This window comes from Oncorhynchus tshawytscha, linkage group LG11, assembly GCF_018296145.1.
Source record: "Oncorhynchus tshawytscha isolate Ot180627B linkage group LG11, Otsh_v2.0, whole genome shotgun sequence".
In the NCBI taxonomy this organism is placed as follows: Eukaryota; Metazoa; Chordata; class Actinopteri; order Salmoniformes; family Salmonidae; genus Oncorhynchus; species Oncorhynchus tshawytscha.
Window position 1 is genome coordinate 42,053,416 of NC_056439.1, and position 25,491 is coordinate 42,078,906.

Here is a 25,491-nt window from a genome sequence, read left to right on the forward strand (position 1 = left end):
TTACTGTCCTGAGGGAGATCATACAGAGTTACTGCCCTGAAGGAGACCACACAGAGTTACTGCCCTGAGGGAGACAGAGTTATTGTCCTGAGGGAGACCATACAGAGTTATTGCCCTGAGGAGATCATACAGAGTTACTGCCCAAAGGAGATCATACATAGTTACTGCCCTGAAGGAGACCACACAGAGTTACTGCCCTGAGGAGATCATACATAGTTACTGCCATGAAGGAGACCACACAGAGTTACTGCCCTGAGGAGATCATACAGAGTTACTGCCCTGAAGGAGACCATACAGAGTTACTGCCCTGAAGGATACCAGACAGAGTTACTGCCCTGAAGGAGACCAGACAGAGTTACTGCCCTGAGGAGACCCTACAGGGTTACTGCCCTGAGGAGAAGAGACAGAGTTACTGCCCTGAAGGAGACCAGACAGAGTTACTGCCCTGAGGGAGACCCTACAGAGTTACTGCCCTGAGGGAGACCATACAGAGTTACTGCCCTGAGGGAGACCATACAGAGTTACTGCCCTGAGGGAGACCATACAGAGTTACTGCCCTGAGGGAGACCATACAGAGTTACTGCCCTGAGGGAGACCATACAGAGTTACTGCCCTGAGGGAGACCATACAGAGTTACTGCCCTGAGGGAGACCAGACAGAGTTACTGCCCTGAAGGAGACCAGACAGAGTTACTACCCTGAGGGAGATCATACAGAGTTACTACCCTGAAGGAGCCAGAGTTACTGTCCTGAGGTAGATCATACAGAGTTACTACCCTGAAGGAGACAGAGTTACTGTCCTGAGGGAGATCATACAGAGTTACTACCCTGAAGGAGACAGAGTTACTGTCCTGAGGGAGATCAAACAGAGTTACTACCCTGAAGGAGCCCAGACAGTTACTGCCCTGAGGAGACCAGACAGAGTTACTGCCCTGAGGAGACCAGACAGAGTTACTGCCTTGAAGGAGCCCAGACAGTGTTACTGCCCTGAGGAGACCATACAGAGTTACTGCCATGAGGGAGACCAGACAGAGTTACTGCCCTAAAGGAGACATACAGCGTTACTGCCCTGAGGGAGACAGAGTTACTGCCCTGAGGAGACCATACAGAGTTACTGCCCTGAAGGAGCCCAGACAGAGTTACTGCCCTGAGGGAGGCAATACAGAGTTACTACCCTGAAGGAGACCATACAGAGTTACTGCACTGAGGAGGAGAGACAGAGTTACTGCCCTGAGGGAGGACAAAGAGTTACTGCCTTGAGGGAGACAAAGAGTTACTGCCTTGAGGGAGACCATACAGAGTTACAGCCCTGAGGGAGGAGAGACGAGTTACTGCCCTGAGGGAGACAATACAGAGTTACTACCCTGCGGGAAACCATACAGAGTTACTACCCTGAAGGAGGCCAGACAGAGTTACTGCCCTGAAGGAGACCAGACAGAGTTACTGCCCTGAGGAGACAGAGTTATTGTCCTGAGGGAGACCATACAGAGTTATTGCCCTGAGGGAGATCAGTTACTGCCCAAAGGAGATCATACATAGTTACTGCCCTGAAGGAGACCACACAGAGTTACTGCCCTGAGGGAGATCATACATAGTTACTGCCATGAAGGAGACCACACAGAGTTACTGCCCTGAGGGAGATCATACAGAGTTACTGCCCTGAAGGAGACCATACAGAGTTACTGCCCTGAAGGATACCAGACAGAGTTACTGCCCTGAAGGAGACCAGACAGAGTTACTGCCCTGAGGGAGACCCTACAGAGTTACTGCCCTGAGGAGAAGAGACAGAGTTACTGCCCTGAAGGAGACCAGACAGAGTTACTGCCCTGAGGAGACCCTACAGAGTTACTGCCCTGAGGAGACCATACAGAGTTACTGCCCTGAGGAGACCATACAGAGTTACTGCCCTGAGGGAGACCATACAGATTTACTGCCCTGAGGGAGACCATAAAGAGTTACTGCCCTGAGGGAGACCATACAGAGTTACTGCCCTGAGGGAGACCATACAGAGTTACTGCCCTGAAGGAGACCAGACAGAGTTACTGCCCTGAAGGAGACCAGACAGAGTTACTACCCTGAGGGAGATCATACAGAGTTACTACCCTGAAGGAGACAGAGTTACTGTCCTGAGGTAGATCATACAGAGTTACTACCCTGAAGGAGACAGAGTTACTGTCCTGAGGAGATCCTACAGAGTTACTACCCTGAAGGAGACAGAGTTACTGTCCTGAGGAGATCAAACAGAGTTACTACCCTGAAGGAGCCCAGACAGTTACTGCCCTGAGGGAGACCAGACAGAGTTACTGCCCTGAGGGAGACCATACAGAGTTACTGCCTTGAAGGAGCCCAGACAGTGTTACTGCCCTGAGGGAGACCATACAGAGTCACTACCCTGAAGGAGACCAGACAGAGTTACTGCCCTAAAGGAGACATACAGCGTTACTGCCCTGAGGGAGACAGAGTTACTGCCCTGAGGGAGACCATACAGAGTTACTGCCCTGAAGGAGACCATACAGAGTTACAGCCCTGAGGGAGGCAATACAGAGTTACTACCCTGAAGGAGACCATACAGAGTTACTGCACTGAGGGAGGAGAGACAGAGTTACTGCCCTGAGGAGGACAAAGAGTTACTGCCTTGAGGGAGACAAAGAGTTACTGCCTTGAGGGAGACCATACAGAGTTACAGCCCTGAGAGAAACAGACAGAGTTAATGCCCTGAGGGAGAGAGAGTTACTGCCCGAGGGAGGAGAGACGAGTTACTGCCCTGAGGAGACAATACAGAGTTACTACCCTGCGGGAAACCATACAGAGTTACTACCCTGAAGGAGGCCAGACAGAGTTACTGCCCTGAAGGAGACCAGACAGAGTTACTGCCCTGAAGGAGACCAGACAGAGTTACTGCCCTGAGGAGACCATACAGAGTTACTGCCCTGAGGGAGACCAGACAGAGTTACTGCCCTGAAGGAGACCATACAGAGTTACCGCCCTGAAGGAGACCATACAGAGTTACTGCCCTGAAGAAGACCGGACAGAGTTACTACCCTGAAGGAGACCATACAGAGTTACTGCCCTGAGGGAGACGATACAAAGTTACTGCCCAGAGGGGAGAGACAGAGTTACTGCCCTGAAGGAGACCATACAGAGTTACTGCCCGAGGGAGGAAAGACAGAGTTACTGCCCTGAAGGAGACCATACAGAGTTACTGTCCTGTGGGAGACCATACAGAGTTACTGCCCTGAGGGAGACCATACAGAGTTACTGCCCTGAGGGAGACCATACAGAGTTACTGCCCGAGGGAGAAGAGACAGAGTTACTGCCCTGAAGGAGACCAGACAGAGTTACTGCCCTGAGGGAGTCCATACAGAGTTACTGCCCTGAGGGAGACCAGACAGAGTTACTGTCCTGAGGGAGACGATACAAAGTTACTGCCCCGAGGGAGGAGAGACAGAGTTACTGCCCTGAAGGAGACCATACAGAGTTACTGCCCGAGGAGGAAAGACAGAGTTACTGCCCTGAAGGAGACCATACAGAGTTACTGTCCTGTGGGAGACCATACAGAGTTACTGCCCTGAGGAGACCATACAGAGTTACTGCCCTGAGGGAGACCATACAGAGTTACTGCCCGAGGGAGAAGAGACAGAGTTACTGCCCTGAAGGAGACCAGACAGAGTTACTGCCCTGAGGGAGTCCATACAGAGTTACTGCCCTGAGGAGACCAGACAGAGTTACTGCCCTGAGGGAGGAGAGACAGAGTTACTACCCTGAAGGAGACAGAGTTACTGTCCTGAGGGAGATCATACAGAGTTACTGCCCTGAAGGAGACCACACAGAGTTACTGCCCTGAGGAGACAGAGTTATTGTCCTGAGGGAGACCATACAGAGTTATTGCCCTGAGGGAGATCATACAGAGTTACTGCCCAAAGGAGATCATACATAGTTACTGCCCTGAAGGAGACCACACAGAGTTACTGCCCTGAAGGAGATCATACATAGTTACTGCCCTGAGGGAGATCATACATAGTTACTGCCATGAAGGAGACCACACAGAGTTACTGCCCTGAGGGAGATCATACAGAGTTACTGCCCTGAAGGAGACCATACAGAGTTACTGCCCTGAGGGAGACAAGACAGAGTTACTGCCCTGAAGGAGACCAGACAGAGTTACTGCCCTGAGGGAGATCATACATAGTTACTGCCATGAGGATACCAGACAGAGTTACTGCCCTGAAGGAGACCAGACAGAGTTACTGCCCTGAAGGAGACCATACAGACTGCCCTGAGGGAGACAAGACAGAGTTACTGCCCTGAAGGAGACCAGACAGAGTTACTGCCCTGAGGGAGACCAGACAGAGTTACTGCCCTGAGGAGACCAGACAGAGTTACTGCCCTGAAGGAGGCCAGACAGAGTTACTGCCCTGAAGGAGACCAGACAGAGTTACTGCCCTGAAGGAGACCAGACAGAGTTACTGCCCTGAGGGAGACCATACAGAGTTACTGCCCTGAGGGAGACCAGACAGAGTTACTGCCCTGAAGGAGACCATACAGAGTTACCGCCCTGAAGGAGACCATACAGAGTTACTGCCCTGAAGAAGACCGGACAGAGTTACTACCCTGAAGGAGACCATACAGAGTTACTGCCCTGAGGGAGACGATACAAAGTTACTGCCCCGAGGGAGGAGAGACAGAGTTACTGCCCTGAAGGAGACCATACAGAGTTACTGCCCGAGGGAGGAAAGACAGAGTTACTGCCCTGAAGGAGACCATACAGAGTTACTGTCCTGTGGGAGACCATACAGAGTTACTGCCCTGAGGGAGACCATACAGAGTTACTGCCCTGAGGAGACCATACAGAGTTACTGCCCGAGGGAGAAGAGACAGAGTTACTGCCCTGAAGGAGACCAGACAGAGTTACTGCCCTGAGGAGTCCATACAGAGTTACTGCCCTGAGGAGACCAGACAGAGTTACTGCCCTGAGGAGGAGAGACAGAGTTACTACCCTGAAGGAGACAGAGTTACTGTCCTGAGGAGATCATACAGAGTTACTGCCCTGAAGGAGACCACACAGAGTTACTTACTGCCCTGAGGGAGACAGAGTTATTGTCCTGAGGGAGACCATACAGAGTTATTGCCCTGAGGGAGATCATACAGAGTTACTGCCCAAAGGAGATCATACATAGTTACTGCCCTGAAGGAGACCACACAGAGTTACTGCCCTGAGAGAGATCATACATAGTTACTGCCATGAAGGAGACCACACAGAGTTACTGCCCTGAGGGAGATCATACAGAGTTACTGCCCTGAAGGAGACCATACAGAGTTACTGCCCTGAAGGATACCAGACAGAGTTACTGCCCTGAAGGAGACCAGACAGAGTTACTGCCCTGAGGAGACCCTACAGAGTTACTGCCCTGAGGGAGAAGAGACAGAGTTACTGCCCTGAAGGAGACCAGACAGAGTTACTGCCCTGAGGAGACCCTACAGAGTTACTGCCCTGAGGGAGACCATACAGAGTTACTGCCCTGAGGAGACCATACAGAGTTACTGCCCTGAGGGAGACCATACAGATTTACTGCCCTGAGGGAGACCATAAAGAGTTACTGCCCTGAGGGAGACCATACAGAGTTACTGCCCTGAGGGAGACCATACAGAGTTACTGCCCTGAAGAAGACCAGACAGAGTTACTGCCCTGAAGGAGACCAGACAGAGTTACTACCCTGAGGGAGATCATACAGAGTTACTACCCTGAAGGAGACAGAGTTACTGTCCTGAGGGAGATCAAACAGAGTTACTACCCTGAAGGAGCCCAGACAGTTACTGCCCTGAGGGAGACCAGACAGAGTTACTGCCCTGAGGGAGACCATACAGAGTTACTGCCTTGAAGGAGCCCAGACAGTGTTACTGCCCTGAGGGAGACCATACAGAGTTACTGCCATGAGGGAGACCAGACAGAGTTACTGCCCTAAAGGAGACATACAGCGTTACTGCCCTGAGGGAGACAGAGTTACTGCCCTGAGGGAGACCATACAGAGTTACTGCCCTGAAGGAGCCCAGACAGAGTTACTGCCCTGAGGAGGCAATACAGAGTTACTACCCTGAAGGAGACCATACAGAGTTACTGCACTGAGGAGGAGAGACAGAGTTACTGCCCTGAGGGAGGACAAAGAGTTACTGCCTTGAGGGAGACAAAGAGTTACTGCCTTGAGGAGACCATACAGAGTTACAGCCCTGAGAGAAACAGACAGAGTTAATGCCCTGAGGGAGAGAGAGTTACTGCCCCGAGGGAGGAGAGACGAGTTACTGCCCTGAGGGAGACAATACAGAGTTACTACCCTGCGGGAAACCATACAGAGTTACTACCCTGAAGGAGGCCAGACAGAGTTACTGCCCTGAAGGAGACCAGACAGAGTTACTGCCCTGAAGGAGACCAGACAGAGTTACTGCCCTAAGGGAGACCATACAGAGTTACTGCCCTGAGGGAGACCAGACAGAGTTACTGCCCTGAAGGAGACCATACAGAGTTACCGCCCTGAAGGAGACCATACAGAGTTACTGCCCTGAAGAAGACCGGACAGAGTTACTACCCTGAAGGAGACCATACAGAGTTACTGCCCTGAGGGAGACGATACAAAGTTACTGCCCCGAGGAGGAGAGACAGAGTTACTGCCCTGAAGGAGACCATACAGAGTTACTGCCCGAGGGAGGAAAGACAGAGTTACTGCCCTGAGGGAGACCATACAGAGTTACTGCCCTGAGGAGACCATACAGAGTTACTGCCCTGAGGGAGACCATACAGAGTTACTGCCCTGAGGAGACCATACAGAGTTACTGCCCTGAGGGAGACCATACAGAGTTACTGCCCTGAAGGAGACCAGACAGAGTTACTGCCCTGAAGGAGACCAGACAGAGTTACTACCCTGAGGGAGATCATACAGAGTTACTACCCTGAAGGAGACAGAGTTACTGTCCTGAGGTAGATCATACAGAGTTACTACCCTGAAGGAGACAGAGTTACTGTCCTGAGGAGATCATACAGAGTTACTACCCTGAAGGAGACAGAGTTACTGTCCTGAGGGAGATCAAACAGAGTTACTACCCTGAAGGAGCCCAGACAGTTACTGCCCTGAGGGAGACCAGACAGAGTTACTGCCCTGAGGAGACCAGACAGAGTTACTGCCTTGAAGGAGCCCAGACAGTGTTACTGCCCTGAGGAGACCATACAGAGTTACTGCCATGAGGAGACCAGACAGAGTTACTGCCCTAAAGGAGACATACAGCGTTACTGCCCTGAGGGAGACAGAGTTACTGCCCTGAGGGAGACCATACAGAGTTACTGCCCTGAAGGAGCCCAGACAGAGTTACTGCCCTGAGGGAGGCAATACAGAGTTACTACCCTGAAGGAGACCATACAGAGTTACTGCACTGAGGAGGAGAGACAGAGTTACTGCCCTGAGGAGGACAAAGAGTTACTGCCTTGAGGGAGACAAAGAGTTACTGCCTTGAGGAGACCATACAGAGTTACAGCCCTGAGGAGGAGAGACGAGTTACTGCCCTGAGGAGACAATACAGAGTTACTACCCTGCGGGAAACCATACAGAGTTACTACCCTGAAGGAGGCCAGACAGAGTTACTGCCCTGAAGGAGACCAGACAGAGTTACTGCCCTGAAGGAGACCAGACAGAGTTACTGCCCTGAGGGAGACCATACAGAGTTACTGCCCTGAGGGAGACCAGACAGAGTTACTGCCCTGAAGGAGACCATACAGAGTTACCGCCCTGAAGGAGACCATACAGAGTTACTGCCCTGAAGAAGACCGGACAGAGTTACTACCCTGAAGGAGACCATACAGAGTTACTGCCCTGAGGGAGACGATACAAAGTTACTGCCCAGAGGGAGGAGAGACAGAGTTACTGCCCTGAAGGAGACCATACAGAGTTACTGCCCGAGGGAGGAAAGACAGAGTTACTGCCCTGAAGGAGACCATACAGAGTTACTGTCCTGTGGGAGACCATACAGAGTTACTGCCCTGAGGAGACCATACAGAGTTACTGCCCTGAGGAGACCATACAGAGTTACTGCCCGAGGGAGAAGAGACAGAGTTACTGCCCTGAAGGAGACCAGACAGAGTTACTGCCCTGAGGAGTCCATACAGAGTTACTGCCCTGAGGAGACCAGACAGAGTTACTGTCCTGAGGGAGACGATACAAAGTTACTGCCCCGAGGGAGGAGAGACAGAGTTACTGCCCTGAAGGAGACCATACAGAGTTACTGCCCGAGGGAGGAAAGACAGAGTTACTGCCCTGAAGGAGACCATACAGAGTTACTGTCCTGTGGGAGACCATACAGAGTTACTGCCCTGAGGAGACCATACAGAGTTACTGCCCTGAGGAGACCATACAGAGTTACTGCCCGAGGGAGAAGAGACAGAGTTACTGCCCTGAAGGAGACCAGACAGAGTTACTGCCCTGAGGGAGTCCATACAGAGTTACTGCCCTGAGGGAGACCAGACAGAGTTACTGCCCTGAGGGAGGAGAGACAGAGTTACTACCCTGAAGGAGACAGAGTTACTGTCCTGAGGAGATCATACAGAGTTACTGCCCTGAAGGAGACCACACAGAGTTACTGCCCTGAGGGAGACAGAGTTATTGTCCTGAGGAGACCATACAGAGTTATTGCCCTGAGGGAGATCATACAGAGTTACTGCCCAAAGGAGATCATACATAGTTACTGCCCTGAAGGAGACCACACAGAGTTACTGCCCTGAAGGAGATCATACATAGTTACTGCCCTGAGGAGATCATACATAGTTACTGCCATGAAGGAGACCACACAGAGTTACTGCCCTGAGGGAGATCATACAGAGTTACTGCCCTGAAGGAGACCATACAGAGTTACTGCCCTGAAGGAGACCATACAGAGTTACTGCCCTGAAGGAGACCAGACAGAGTTACTGCCCTGAAGGAGACCATACAGAGTTACTGCCCTGAGGGAGACAAGACAGAGTTACTGCCCTGAGGGAGACCAGACAGAGTTACTGCCCTGAAGGAGACCAGACAGAGTTACTGCCCTGAGGGAGACCAGACAGAGTTACTGCCCTGAAGGAGGCCAGACAGAGTTACTGCCCTGAAGGAGACCAGACAGAGTTACTGCCCTGAAGGAGACCAGACAGAGTTACTGCCCTGAGGGAGACCATACAGAGTTACTGCCCTGAGGGAGACCAGACAGAGTTACTGCCCTGAAGGAGACCATACAGAGTTACCGCCCTGAAGGAGACCATACAGAGTTACTGCCCTGAAGAAGACCGGACAGAGTTACTACCCTGAAGGAGACCATACAGAGTTACTGCCCTGAGGGAGACGATACAAAGTTACTGCCCCGAGGGAGGAGAGACAGAGTTACTGCCCTGAAGGAGACCATACAGAGTTACTGCCCGAGGGAGGAAAGACAGAGTTACTGCCCTGAAGGAGACCATACAGAGTTACTGTCCTGTGGGAGACCATACAGAGTTACTGCCCTGAGGGAGACCATACAGAGTTACTGCCCTGAGGGAGACCATACAGAGTTACTGCCCGAGGGAGAAGAGACAGAGTTACTGCCCTGAAGGAGACCAGACAGAGTTACTGCCCTGAGGGAGTCCATACAGAGTTACTGCCCTGAGGGAGACCACACAGAGTTACTGCCCTGAGGGAGACAGAGTTATTGTCCTGAGGGAGACCATACAGAGTTATTGCCCTGAGGGAGATCATACAGAGTTACTGCCCAAAGGAGATCATACATAGTTACTGCCCTGAAGGAGACCACACAGAGTTACTGCCCTGAGGGAGATCATACATAGTTACTGCCATGAAGGAGACCACACAGAGTTACTGCCCTGAGGGAGATCATACAGAGTTACTGCCCTGAAGGAGACCATACAGAGTTACTGCCCTGAAGGATACCAGACAGAGTTACTGCCCTGAAGGAGACCAGACAGAGTTACTGCCCTGAGGGAGACCCTACAGAGTTACTGCCCTGAGGGAGAAGAGACAGAGTTACTGCCCTGAAGGAGACCAGACAGAGTTACTGCCCTGAGGGAGACCCTACAGAGTTACTGCCCTGAGGGAGACCATACAGAGTTACTGCCCTGAGGGAGACCATACAGAGTTACTGCCCTGAGGGAGACCATACAGATTTACTGCCCTGAGGGAGACCATAAAGAGTTACTGCCCTGAGGGAGACCATACAGAGTTACTGCCCTGAGGGAGACCATACAGAGTTACTGCCCTGAAGAAGACCAGACAGAGTTACTGCCCTGAAGGAGACCAGACAGAGTTACTACCCTGAGGGAGATCATACAGAGTTACTACCCTGAAGGAGACAGAGTTACTGTCCTGAGGTAGATCATACAGAGTTACTACCCTGAAGGAGACAGAGTTACTGTCCTGAGGGAGATCAAACAGAGTTACTACCCTGAAGGAGCCCAGACAGTTACTGCCCTGAGGGAGACCAGACAGAGTTACTGCCCTGAGGGAGACCATACAGAGTTACTGCCATGAGGGAGACCAGACAGAGTTACTGCCCTAAAGGAGACCATACAGAGTTACTGCCCTGAGGGAGACAGAGTTACTGCCCTGAGGGAGACCATACAGAGTTACTGCCCTGAAGGAGCCCAGACAGAGTTACTGCCCTGAGGAGGCAATACAGAGTTACTACCCTGAAGGAGACCATACAGAGTTACTGCACTGAGGGAGGAGAGACAGAGTTACTGCCCTGAGGAGGACAAAGAGTTACTGCCTTGAGGGAGACAAAGAGTTACTGCCTTGAGGGAGACCATACAGAGTTACAGCCCTGAGAGAAACAGACAGAGTTAATACCCTGAGGGAGAGAGAGTTACTGCCCTGAGGGAGGAGAGACAGAGTTACTGCCCTGAAGGAGACCAGACAGAGTTACTGCCCTGAGGGAGACCATACAGAGTTACTGCCCTGAAGGAGCCCAGACAGAGTTACTGCCCTGAAGGAGACCAGACAGAGTTACTGCCCTGAAGGAGACCAGACAGAGTTACTGCCCTGAGGGAGACCATACAGAGTTACTGCCCTGAGGGAGACCAGACAGAGTTACTGCCCTGAAGGAGACCATACAGAGTTACCGCCCTGAAGGAGACCATACAGAGTTACTGCCCTGAAGAAGACCGGACAGAGTTACTACCCTGAAGGAGACCATACAGAGTTACTGCCCTGAGGGAGACGATACAAAGTTACTGCCCCGAGGGAGGAGAGACAGAGTTACTGCCCTGAAGGAGACCATACAGAGTTACTGCCCGAGGGAGGAAAGACAGAGTTACTGCCCTGAAGGAGACCATACAGAGTTACTGTCCTGTGGAGACCATACAGAGTTACTGCCCTGAAGGATACCAGACAGAGTTACTGCCCTGAAGGAGACCAGACAGAGTTACTGCCCTGAGGGAGACCCTACAGAGTTACTGCCCTGAAGGAGACCAGACAGAGTTACTGCCCTGAGGGAGTCCATACAGAGTTACTGCCCTGAGGGAGACCAGACAGAGTTACTGCCCTGAGGGAGACGATACAAAGTTACTGCCCCGAGGGAGGAGAGACAGAGTTACTGCCCTGAAGGAGACCATACAGAGTTACTGCCCGAGGGAGGAAAGACAGAGTTACTGCCCTGAAGGAGACCATACAGAGTTACTGTCCTGTGGGAGACCATACAGAGTTACTGCCCTGAGGGAGACCATACAGAGTTACTGCCCTGAGGAGACCATACAGAGTTACTGCCCGAGGGAGAAGAGACAGAGTTACTGCCCTGAAGGAGACCAGACAGAGTTACTGCCCTGAGGGAGTCCATACAGAGTTACTGCCCTGAGGGAGACCAGACAGAGTTACTGCCCTGAGGGAGGAGAGACAGAGTTACTACCCTGAAGGAGACAGAGTTACTGTCCTGAGGGAGATCATACAGAGTTACTGCCCTGAAGGAGACCACACAGAGTTACTGCCCTGAGGGAGACAGAGTTATTGTCCTGAGGAGACCATACAGAGTTATTGCCCTGAGGGAGATCATACAGAGTTACTGCCCAAAGGAGATCATACATAGTTACTGCCCTGAAGGAGACCACACAGAGTTACTGCCCTGAGGGAGATCATACATAGTTACTGCCATGAAGGAGACCACACAGAGTTACTGCCCTGAGGGAGATCATACAGAGTTACTGCCCTGAAGGAGACCATACAGAGTTACTGCCCTGAAGGAGACCAGACAGAGTTACTGCCCTGAAGGAGACCATACAGAGTTACTGCCCTGTGGGAGACCCTACAGAGTTACTGCCCGAGGGAGAAGAGACAGAGTTACTGCCCTGAAGGAGACCAGACAGAGTTACTGCCCTGAGGGAGACCATACAGAGTTACTGCCCTGAAGGAGACCATACAGAGTTACTGCCCTGAGGGAGACCATACAGAGTTACTGCCCTGAGGGAGACCATACAGAGTTACTGCCCTGAGGGAGACCATACAGAGTTACTGCCCTGAGGGAGACCATACAGAGTTACTGTCCTGAGGGAGATCATACAGAGTTACCGCCCTGAAGGAGACCATACAGAGTTACTGCCCTGAAGAAGACCGGACAGAGTTACTACCCTGAAGGAGACCATACAGAGTTACTGCCCTGAGGGAGACGATACAAAGTTACTGCCCCGAGGGAGGAGAGACAGAGTTACTGCCCTGAAGGAGACCATACAGAGTTACTGCCCGAGGGAGGAAAGACAGAGTTACTGCCCTGAAGGAGACCATACAGAGTTACTGTCCTGTGGGAGACCATACAGAGTTACTGCCCTGAGGGAGACCATACAGAGTTACTGCCCTGAGGGAGACCAGACAGAGTTACTGCCCTGAAGGAGACCATACAGAGTTACCGCCCTGAAGGAGACCATACAGAGTTACTGCCCTGAAGAAGACCGGACAGAGTTACTACCCTGAAGGAGACCATACAGAGTTACTGCCTTGAAGGAGCCCAGACAGTGTTACTGCCCTGAGGGAGACCATACAGAGTTACTGCCATGAGGGAGACCAGACAGAGTTACTGCCCTAAAGGAGACATACAGCGTTACTGCCCTGAGGGAGACAGAGTTACTGCCCTGAGGGAGACCATACAGAGTTACTGCCCTGAAGGAGCCCAGACAGAGTTACTGCCCTGAGGAGGCAATACAGAGTTACTACCCTGAAGGAGACCATACAGAGTTACTGCACTGAGGAGGAGAGACAGAGTTACTGCCCTGAGGGAGGACAAAGAGTTACTGCCTTGAGGGAGACAAAGAGTTACTGCCTTGAGGAGACCATACAGAGTTACAGCCCTGAGAGAAACAGACAGAGTTAATGCCCTGAGGGAGAGAGTTACTGCCCCGAGGGAGGAGAGACGAGTTACTGCCCTGAGGGAGACAATACAGAGTTACTACCCTGAGGGAAACCATACAGAGTTACTACCCTGAAGGAGGCCAGACAGAGTTACTGCCCTGAAGGAGACCAGACAGAGTTACTGCCCTGAAGGAGACCAGACAGAGTTACTGCCCTGAGGGAGACCATACAGAGTTACTGCCCTGAGGGAGACCAGACAGAGTTACTGCCCTGAAGGAGACCATACAGAGTTACCGCCCTGAAGGAGACCATACAGAGTTACTGCCCTGAAGAAGACCGGACAGAGTTACTACCCTGAAGGAGACCATACAGAGTTACTGCCCTGAGGGAGACGATACAAAGTTACTGCCCCGAGGGAGGAGAGACAGAGTTACTGCCCTGAAGGAGACCATACAGAGTTACTGCCCGAGGGAGGAAAGACAGAGTTACTGCCCTGAAGGAGACCATACAGAGTTACTGTCCTGTGGGAGACAATACAGAGTTACTACCCTGCGGGAAACCATACAGAGTTACTACCCTGAAGGAGGCCAGACAGAGTTACTGCCCTGAAGGAGACCAGACAGAGTTACTGCCCTGAGGGAGACCATACAGAGTTACTGCCCTGAGGGAGACCAGACAGAGTTACTGCCCTGAAGGAGACCATACAGAGTTACTGCCCTGAAGGAGACCATACAGAGTTACTGCCCTGAAGAAGACCGGACAGAGTTACTACCCTGAAGGAGACCATACAGAGTTACTGCCCTGAGGGAGACGATACAGAGTTACTGCCCGAGGGAGGAGAGACAGAGTTACTGCCCTGAAGGAGACCATACAGAGTTACTGCCCGAGGGAGGAGAGACAGAGTTACTGCCCTGAAGGAGACCATACAGAGTTACTGCCCTGTGGGAGACCATACAGAGTTACTGCCCTGAGGGAGACCATACAGAGTTACTGCCCTGAGGGAGACCATACAGAGTTACTGCCCTGAGGGAGGAGAGACAGAGTTACTACCCTGAAGGAGACAGAGTTACTGTCCTGAGGAGATCATACAGAGTTACTGCCCTGAAGGAGACCACACAGAGTTACTGCCCTGAGGGAGACAGAGTTATTGTCCTGAGGGAGACCATACAGAGTTATTGCCCTGAGGGAGATCATACAGAGTTACTGCCCAAAGGAGATCATACATAGTTACTGCCCTGAAGGAGACCACACAGAGTTACTGCCCTGAAGGAGACCACACAGAGTTACTGCCCTGAGGGAGATCATACATAGTTACTGCCATGAAGGAGACCACACAGAGTTACTGCCCTGAGGGAGATCATACAGAGTTACTGCCCTGAAGGAGACCATACAGAGTAACTGCCCTGAAGGATACCAGACAGAGTTACTGCCCTGAAGGAGACCAGACAGAGTTACTACCCTGAGGGAGACCATACAGAGTTACTGCCTTGAGGGAGATAGAGTTACTGCCCTGAGGGAGACCCTACAGAGTTACTGCCCTGAGGAGAAGAGACAGAGTTACTGCCCTGAAGGAGACCAGACAGAGTTACTGCCCTGAGGGAGACCCTACAGAGTTACTGCCCTGAGGGAGACCATACAGAGTTACTGCCCTGAGGAGACCATACAGAGTTACTGCCCTGAGGAGACCATACAGAGTTACTGCCCTGAGGGAGACCATACAGAGTTACTGCCCTGAAGGAGACCATACAGAGTTACCGCCCTGAAGGAGACCATACAGAGTTACTGCCCTGAAGAAGACCGGACAGAGTTACTACCCTGAAGGAGACCATACAGAGTTACTGCCCTGAGGGAGACGATACAAGTTACTGCCCCGAGGAGGAGAGACAGAGTTACTGCCCTGAAGGAGACCATACAGAGTTACTGCCCGAGGGAGGAAAGACAGAGTTACTGCCCTGAAGGAGACCATACAGAGTTACTGTCCTGTGGGAGACAATACAGAGTTACTACCCTGCGGGAAACCATACAGAGTTACTACCCTGAAGGAGGCCAGACAGAGTTACTGCCCTGAAGGAGACCAGACAGAGTTACTGCCCTGAGGGAGACCATACAGAGTTACTGCCCTGAGGGAGACCAGACAGAGTTACTGCCCTGAAGGAGACCATACAGAGTTACCGCCCTGAAGGAGACCATACAGAGTTACTGCCCTGAAGAAGACCGGACAGAGTTACTACCCTGAAGGAGACCATACAGAGTTACTGCCCTGAGGGAGACGATACAAAGTTACTGCCCCGAGGGAGGAGAGACAGAGTTACTGCCCTGAAGGAGACCATACAGAGTTACTGCCCGAGGGAGGAAAGACAGAGTTACTGCCCTGAAGGAGACCATACAGAGTTACTGTCCTGTGGGAGACCATACAGAGTTACTGCCCTGAGGGAGACCATACAGAGTTACTGCCCTGAGGAGACCATACAGAGTTACTGCCCTGAGGGAGGAGAGACAGAGTTACTACCCTGAAGGAGACAGAGTTACTGTCCTGAGGGAGATCATACAGAGTTACTGCCCTGAAGGAGACCACACAGAGTTACTGCCCTGAGGGAGACAGAGTTATTGTCCTGAGGGAGACCATACAGAGTTATTGCCCTGAGGAGATCATACAGAGTTACTGCCCAAAGGAGATCATACATAGTTACTGCCCTGAAGGAGACCACACAGAGTTACTGCCCTGAAGGAGACCACACAGAGTTACTGCCCTGAGGAGATCATACATAGTTACTGCCATGAAGGAGACCACACAGAGTTACTGCCCTGAGGGAGATCATACAGAGTTACTGCCCTGAAGGAGCCCATACAGAGTTACTGCCCTGAAGGATACCAGACAGAGTTACTGCCCTGAAGGAGACCAGACAGAGTTACTACCCTGAGGGAGACCATACAGAGTTACTGCCTTGAGGGAGATAGAGTTACTGCCCTGAGGGAGACCCTACAGAGTTACTGCCCTGAGGGAGAAGAGACAGAGTTACTGCCCTGAAGGAGACCAGACAGAGTTACTGCCCTGAGGGAGACCCTACAGAGTTACTGCCCTGAGGGAGACCATACAGAGTTACTGCCCTGAGGGAGACCATACAGAGTTACTGCCCTGAGGGAGACCATACAGAGTTACTGCCCTGAGGGAGACCATACAGAGTTACTGCCCTGAGGGAGACCATACAGAGTTACTGCCCTGAGGGAGACCATACAGAGTTACTGCCCTGAAGGAGACCAGACAGAGTTACTGCCCTGAAGGAGACCAGACAGAGTTACTACCCTGAGGGAGATCATAGAGAGTTACTACCCTGAAGGAGACAGAGTTACTGTCCTGAGGTAGATCATACAGAGTTACTACCCTGAAGGAGACAGAGTTACTGTCCTGAGGTAGATCATACAGAGTTACTACCCTGAAGGAGACAGAGTTACTGTCCTGAGGGAGATCATACAGAGTTACTACCCTGAAGGAGACAGAGTTACTGTCCTGAGGGAGATCATACAGAGTTACTACCCTGAAGGAGACAGAGTTACTGTCCTGAGGGAGATCATACAGAGTTACTGCCCTGAAGGAGACCACACAGAGTTACTGCCCTGAGGGAGACCATACAGAGTTACAGCCCTGACAGAGACAGACAGTTAATGCCCTGAGGGAGACAGAGTTACTGCCCCAAGGGAGGAGAGACAGAGTTACTGCCCTGAGGGAGACCACACAGTATTTGTGGTCCTGGCAAATGGACCTTTTTTGGAACACCATTATTTTGGTCTTACTGAGATTTACTGACAGAATCTGTGCAGAATATCTAGGTGCTGCTGTTGGCCCTCCTTGGTTGGTGACAGAAGCACCAGATCATCAGCAAACAGTAGACATTTGACTTCAGATTCTAGTAGGGTGAGGCCGGGTGCTGCAGACCTTTCTAGTGCCCTCGCCAATTTGTTGATATATGTTGCGGCTTAAGCTGTATCCCTGTCTCACCCCATGCCCCTGTGGGAGGAAATGTATGTGTTTTTTGCCTATTTTAACCGCACACTTGCTGTTTGTGTTCATCGATTTTATAATGTCGTATGTTTTTCCCCTAACACCACTTTCCATCATTTTGTGTAGCAGACCCTCGTGCCAAATTGAGTTGAAGGCTTTTTTGAAATCAACAAAGCATGAGAAGACTTTGCCTTTGTTTTGGTTTGTTTGTTTGTCAATTAGGGTGTGCAGGGTGAATACGTGGTCTGTCGTATGGTAATTTGGTAAAAAGCCAATTTGACATTTGCTCAGTACATTGTTTTCACTGAGGAAAACTCAGTCTGCTGTTAATGATAATGCAGAGGATTTTCCCAAGGCTGCTGTTGACGCATATCAAACGGTAGTTATTGGGGTCAAATTTGTCTCCACTTTTGTGGATTGGGGTGATCAGTCCTTGGTTCCAAATATTGGGGAAGATGCCGGAGCTAAATTTCTTGGATTTTTGCATTCTTCATCAAACCATTTGATATTGTTGTTCATTTTCTTGTTTTCTATTTGAGATTTTTCGATTTGATAGGGAAGCTGAGAGGTCAAATATACTGTTTAGATTTTCTACAGCCAAGTTTACACCTTCACTATTACAGTGGAACGTTTTATCCAGGAAGTTGTCAAAAAGGGATTGAATCTGTTGTTGCCTAATTGTTTTTTGGTAGGTTTCCACACTACTTTCCATCTATAGCATGTCTTAATATTACTCAGTTCCTTTGGCTTTGATGCCTCATGATTGAGTGTTGCTCTGTTCAAGTAGACTGATTTTGCTGTGGTCTGATAGGGGTGTTAGTGGGCTGACTGTGAACGCTCTGAGAGACTCTGGGTTGAGGTCAGTGATAAAGTAGTCCATAATACTACTGACTAGAGATGAGCTATAGGTGTACCTACCATAGGAGTCCCCTCGAAGCCTGCCATTGACTATGTGCATACTCAGCGTGCGACAGAGCTGCAGGAGTTGTGACCCGTTTTTATTGGTTATATTGTTGTAGTTGTGCATATGGGGGAGGGAATGCTGTCACCTCCAGGCAGGTGTTTATCCCCGAGTGCTGAGGGTATCACGTTCTTGTCGGGTTCTGGCATTTAGGTCGCCACAGACTAGTACATGTCCCTGGGCCTGGAAATGATTGATTTCCCCCCTCCAGGATGGAGTAGCTGTCTTCATTAGTATGGAGATTCTAGTGGGGGGATATAGGTAGCACACAGGATGAAATTTTTCTCTGTTTAGATCATTTTCTTTTGAATTTCTAGCCAAATGCTAAATGTTCCTGTTTTGATTAATTTAATGGAGTGAGTAAGGTGTGCTCTATACCAAATTAGCATACCCCCTGGGTCCCTTCCCTGTTTCACACCTGGTAGTTTGGTGGATGGGACTACCAGCTCTCTGTAACCTAGAGGGCAACCAGTGGGTCTGTCTCCTATATACCAGGTTTCTTGTAGGATGACAATGTCTGTATTTCCGATTTCTTTGATGAAGTCCATGTTCCTGCTTTTTAGGCCAAAGGTAGATGACCTCAGGCCTTGGATATTCCAGGATGAGATAGTGAAGGCTTTTGTGTTCCATAAAGTGTCCAATGTTGTTGGTCATGTGGTTTGGCCTCAGGCCAGTAAGTGTGAGCAGAGCTTACTGGGCGTATATCTGACTGACATGTTGAGGCCCTCTTTGCTGGGGTAGGGTACATGGGGTGGGCAGGAGGGGCAAAGGTCTGATCTGAGGGGGCCTAAATGGGGTGTGGGCATGGTTGACTTGGGGGAGGTGTATGTGGCTGTAGGTCTTCTCAGCGTGGGTCCTGGGCGGGGTGTCTATTGATCTGTTGCTCCTGTGCACACAGTCATCATCCATGTTGCTTTCACCAAGCATTTATTTGCAGATAGTGCAGATGGAGAAAACACGTGAAGACCATTATAGACTATTGAGATGCAGCCGAGGGGAGTAGCTAAGTAACCTGATCACTTTCAATCTGCATCTCCCTGTATGAATTATAGACACACACAACACCTTTTAATCAAAGAAAGTTGGTCTTTCAGGAAGGCTACTGACAGGCACAGTCATTTACAGAGAAAGGCTAGTGATGGGTTCGGAGAATATGAAATATACCTCTTCATGTCACTGATGGAGTGCTGAGGTTTAGAAGTTAACGGTTATAGGAGGAAGGTATATAGTGTGTGCAACAAAGCTAGGAATGTGTTGAATGCAGGGAAGCGATTACGTGGCAGGAATTGATAAGGGGAGGGAGCCATGGATTAGTGATGGGGGGGTTGAGGTCACCTTATGGGAGAAATGAAAGTTGATGGCCCGTATCACTAGTGTCCTGCCAAGCAGTAAAGAATGATGTTCGTACAGATGTGTAGGAGACTCATCCAATGAGGAAGGGTTAAATACCAGCAGTGTGAAAATGTCTTTGTCTAATGCAGCTGTATTGACACTGGGAACAATTAAACTTGGTTAGTGTTTATAGTGTCCGTCGAGTGTTTTACTCAGAGAATTAGAACCTAACACTAAACACACAAAACTTTATAAAAGTTAGATTACTGATACACACAGTTGACTTTTGTCATATGAGCCAATACCTCCCTGAACCCTCAGTCCCCATCAGTCTTATACTGCCATTTTGGGCCCATGATTGTCCTATTTCAAATGTCTTATCTAGCTCAATCTGACCCGGACCTTAAATTGGTCATAAGTCAAAATGGGACAATTCAAATACTCGTGCCCCACTACTAAATGTACACAATCAAGGTTTCTAGCCAATCAGGATCAAGTGTTAGTACTTGCTTCTTATTGCTTACTGGTAAGAGCAGAACATTGGACAGAGACAAGAACTCCACACAGTCTCAATGAAATACTTCAGCTTTACAGTATTGTCAAAGAGCAGTCATGGAAAATAAGACATTCTACATTCATCGGCATGTTATGCTGGTCAAATAAATGACCTTAAAACAAGCCTCATCAGCCCCAGTGGATTTACTGTGTAGGTTATATACATGTTAGTGATACAGTACAGGAAAAAAAAAGCCAAAATAATCCAAATCATTGCAAATTAAATCACTTGAAAAACAGAAATTAACTTTTAAATAATTGTCTTAAGGCTGATATTGGCATCGTGATTATGAGCCAAACATTTTCAAAACACTAAAATTTAGCACAGATCATTCACAAGTATTCAACTTTATTCATAACATGGCAAAAGAGACTATTTACATACGCATCAATTTATAGAAATTTAAGAATTCTCCAGAAATAAAAAACACTTTTTTGGTGTTCAAGTCCCCCAGTCTTCCGCCCTGTAAACATAACAATAATTTATAGAAAATTATTTTATCAATATCCAATTAAATTTGCTTAATTCATTAAAAAAAAATTCTCCACTGGTTGTCTGTCTTAAATACAAAAAAAACCAGGCTGTAACCATTAAAAGAAAATCTGGATAAAATAGTTTCCTCAGAGTAAAGTTAGGTGTTCAGTCCACAGATGCATCTCTAGAATGGATTCCTCTGTCTCCTTTCTTCATCTGTGTTATAGTGTATTGAAAAGCAAATACCCAGCAGGCACCTTACTACTTTCCCCCCATCCTATTTTTCAGGGCAGTTGAAGGAAAGGAGACGAGGAGATTCACCCTATGAGTTCTGACAGTCTGTAAGATTCCAAGTTGATGCTGTAGTTTGTTCAGGGGTAAATTGGCATCCGATCATAGTTTCTTCCTGCGGGTGACTGATTTGGGGAAGATTGCCTCCAGCACTCGTTTGCGTCGGAGGTTCATCCGGGAGGCTGGGGCATCGTTCTCCTCCACCAGCCTCCTCGTGGTGCGCGGGGCGGGCTTGGCCGGGCTGGGCATAGGAGAGATTAAATCCACCTTGGCTGGGGGAGGGGGCGCTGCATTACGCCTGGGGAGAGTAAGAGAGAAAAGGTCATCTCGTGACTTCTGGAACAAACTGATAGAGTGAGCAGGGTGCGACAAACTTTTTTACCACTTGTGCTTTGGACAAATAGGACAGAATCTCCAGTCACTTGTCACCCCCCAAAAATTCTAAAAGGTCTGTAACAGCACTTAACAAAATAAAATGGCGTACTATAGTTTTTATATGGTAGAGAATCAAACACAAATGTAGACTACACTGCCCATTGGATTCTTTGCATATTCAAGCCTGTCTAAAAACAACACTGCCCATTGCAAAGACTTTCCTGTAGTATGGTTGGCCACCCTTGGTAGGCTATAAAATAGTGCAACACTACAACCACATACTTTACATCTTATTTACATAAATATAGAATGTCCCATAAAAAATATGTCTACAATTGAAAACAGACTGGGACGGTTGTGGGACGACAGATCCAAAATTGATATAACCACTGTACATATGAAAAATGTAAAAGACTAGAGAGAAACCGATCAGACCGTTTAGCTTAAACTGTTGTATTTTCTTCGTATAAGCAGCTCAACAATGAGCACATGGCTGTTGATTAAGTATGAATGTTCTAGAATACAATTAGCAGAAAAAACTGTTTTCAAAAACGCACCGCACAGACTAGTGGCTTCATGTGACAGATTAAAATATTTTTTAGACATTAAGAGGATAAACCTAAAGATGCATCAACTAGCACGGATTACTAATGACTAGGATTATTATCAACTAGCACAGTTTACTAATATGACTAGGATTATCATCAACTAGCACAGTTTACTAATATGACTAGGATTATTATCAACTAGCACGGGTTACTAATATGACTAGGATTATTATCAACTAGCACGGGTTACTAATATGACTAGGATTATTATCAACTAGCACGGTTTACTAATGACTAGGATTATTATCAACTAGCACGGTTTACTAATGACTAGGATTATTATCAACTAGCACGGTTTACTAATGACTAGGATTATTATCAACTAGCACGGTTTACTAATGACTAGGATTATTATCAACTAGCACAGTTTACTAATATGACTAGGATTATTATCAACTAGCACAGTTTACTAATATGACTAGGATTATCATCAACTAGCACAGTTTACTAATATGACTAGGATTATTATCAACTAGCACAGTTTACTAATATGACTAGGATTATTATCAACTAGCACAGTTTACTAATATGACTAGGATTATCATCAACTAGCACAGTTTACTAATATGACTAGGATTATTATCAACTAGCACAGTTTACTAATATGACTAGGATTATCATCAACTAGCACAGTTTACTAATATGACTAGGATTATTATCAACTAGCACAGTTTACTAATATGACTAGGATTATTATCAACTAGCACAGTTTACTAATATGACTAGGATTATCATCAACTAGCACAGTTTACTAATATGACTAGGATTATTATCAACTAGCACAGTTTACTAATATGACTAGGATTATCATCAACTAGCACAGTTTACTAATATGACTAGGATTATTATCAACTAGCACGGTTTACTAATATGACTAGGATTATTATCAACTAGCACGGGTTACTAATATGACTAGGATTATTATCAACTAGCACGGTTTACTAATATGACTAGGATTATTATCAACTAGCACGGTTTACTAATATGACTAGGATTATTATCAACTAGCACAGTTTACTAATGACTAGGATTATCATCAACTAGCACGGTTTAATAATGACTAGGATTATCATCAACTAGCACGGTTTAATAATGACTAGGATTATCATCAACTAGCACGGTTTAATAATGACTAGGATTATCATCAACTAGCACGGTTTAATGATGACTAGGATTATCATCAACTAGCATGGTTCACTAATATGACTAGGATTATTATCAACTAGAACGGTTTAATAATGACTAGGATTATCATCAACTAGCACGGTTTAATGATGACTAGGATTATCATCAACTAGCATGGTTCACTAATATGACTAGGATTATTATCAACTAGAACGGTTTAATAATGACTAGGATTATTATCAACTAGCAGTTTACTAATATGACTAGGATTATCATCAACTAGCATGGTTTAATAATGACTAGGATTATCATCAACTAGCACAGTTTACTAATGACTAGGATTATCATCAACTAGCATGGTTTAATAATGACTAGGATTATCATCAACTAGCATGGTTTAATAATGACTAGGATTATCATCAACTAGCACGGTTTAATAATGACTAGGATTATCATCAACTAGCACGGTTTAATAATGACTAGGATTATCATCAACTAGCATGGTTTACTAATATGACTAGGATTATTATCTAGAACGGTTTAATAATGACTAGGATTATCATCAACTAGTATGGTTTAATAATGACTAGGATTATCATCAACTAGCACGGTTTAATAATGACTAGGATTATCATCAACTAGCATGGTTTACTAATATGACTAGAATTATTATCAACTAGAACGGTTTAATAATGACTAGGATTATCATCAACTAGCACGGTTTACTAATATGACTAGGATTATCATCAACTAGCACGGTTTAATAATGACTAGGATTATCATCAACTAGCATGGTTTAACAATGACTAGGATTATCATCAACTAGCAGTTTACTAATATGACTAGGATTATCATCAACTAGCACGGTTTAATAATGACTAGGATTATCATCAACTAGCAGTTTACTAATATGACTAGGATTATCATCAACTAGCACGGTTTAATAATGACTAGGATTATCATCAACTAGCATGGTTCACTAATATGACTAGGATTATTATCAACTAGAACGGTTTAATAATGACTAGGATTATCATCAACTAGCACGGTTGATTATTATCAACTAGCAGTTTACTAATATGACTAGGATTATCATCAACTAGCACGGTTTAATAATGACTAGGATTATCATCAACTAGCATGGTTTAACAATGACTAGGATTATCATCAACTAGCAGTTTACTAATATGACTAGGATTATCATCAACTAGCACGGTTTAATAATGACTAGGATTATCATCAACTAGCACAGTTTACTAATGACTACGATTGTGCCTTTTGCTGCTGGACAATAAAATAACGTTTATGAAAACCAATAGAACAGAGTCAAATGCTGGTTTAAATGGCATATTACGTGTTTATTAAATAATTCCCTCAACATTTATGTTGTTGTATTTTGGCTAGGCTACTTTGAAACAATATGCTGCATGACAAATCGTCCATATTTTAAACAATTAAGTTTATGGTGAAATACTTTCGAAATGCTGACCACCTCCGCTCTGATTCAAGTTGGGTGATGCGCGGTGTGCAACAGGCCCTATCCTTCACTCTCCGGTTTTGTGACCATTTGATCTGAACGAACCATGCCTCGAGTATGTCGACAGAATCTTAGACGTTAATGTTAATTATCCTTCATTATATTTGTCAAAAATGACTGCAGTTTAACCTATATTTATTTAACTAAACGTCTCATTAAAGTTTAGCTACATTTTCTGGCGCCTCACTCATGTCAACATCTGTTTGGACATAAGGCTGTAGCCAATATGCATATCACCTACACTTTGACCTGTAGGCTTTTTTTTATGTACATGAAAAATAGATTGTAATATTATTCCACTGTTGGCCCCTCTGATGCAATTCTGATCTGTGTAATTGTTTGATATTGTGCAATATTTTTTTTTTTAAAAATGGTATATTCTTCTTGTCCGCCAATTTATTTAATTGTCCCGGACAACAGCTAATGTCAAGTCCTGGCGGGTTGGAGCACTCACATTGCAGATGGAGCACTCACATTGCAGATGGAGTGTTAGGGGAAGCTTTGCCTAGAGGAACGCCGATGGCAGTATGTCAACAGAACTTACTTGGTTGTTCGCCTCTTGGGTGCTTTGGTTTTAGCAGCAGCCGTCTCTTTCTCCACATCGTCTTCTGACGAGTTCTTTTCCTGAGCAATAGAAAGATCTAGTCAGAGACTAAGCTTGATGGTTTTAGCTAACAGCAACCTGACATGTAGCAAATGACCATGTATCTGTGAACACGGCCTGTGTTCACAGATCTGAGAGGATGGGATAGGTGAGTGCAATATGCCAAAGGAACCAGTTATTGTATTTGAGGGCTAGGCAGAGAAATCATCTCCACCATATTGTGTAAACCTAGACAGTCCATTTAAACCTGTGAACACTAAAGTAGTGGCTGAGGGAGGAGGGCTATGGAGGCAAA

The 25,491-nt window shown here is 47.4% G+C and overlaps 1 protein-coding gene across 1 annotated transcript in view; it reads right to left on the bottom strand.

The window, feature by feature from the left end:
• Positions 1-20,195: 20,195 nt before the first annotated feature.
• The window catches only part of LOC112262006 (protein ELYS), a 35,913-nt gene continuing 30,617 nt past the window's right edge, over positions 20,196-25,491 (bottom strand). Inside the window, 2 exon segments of the mRNA XM_024437668.2 lie at positions 20,196-21,245; positions 25,137-25,216. Of these exon segments, the coding sequence (XP_024293436.2) occupies positions 21,050-21,245; positions 25,137-25,216 (276 nt within the window). The 3' untranslated portion in view covers positions 20,196-21,049.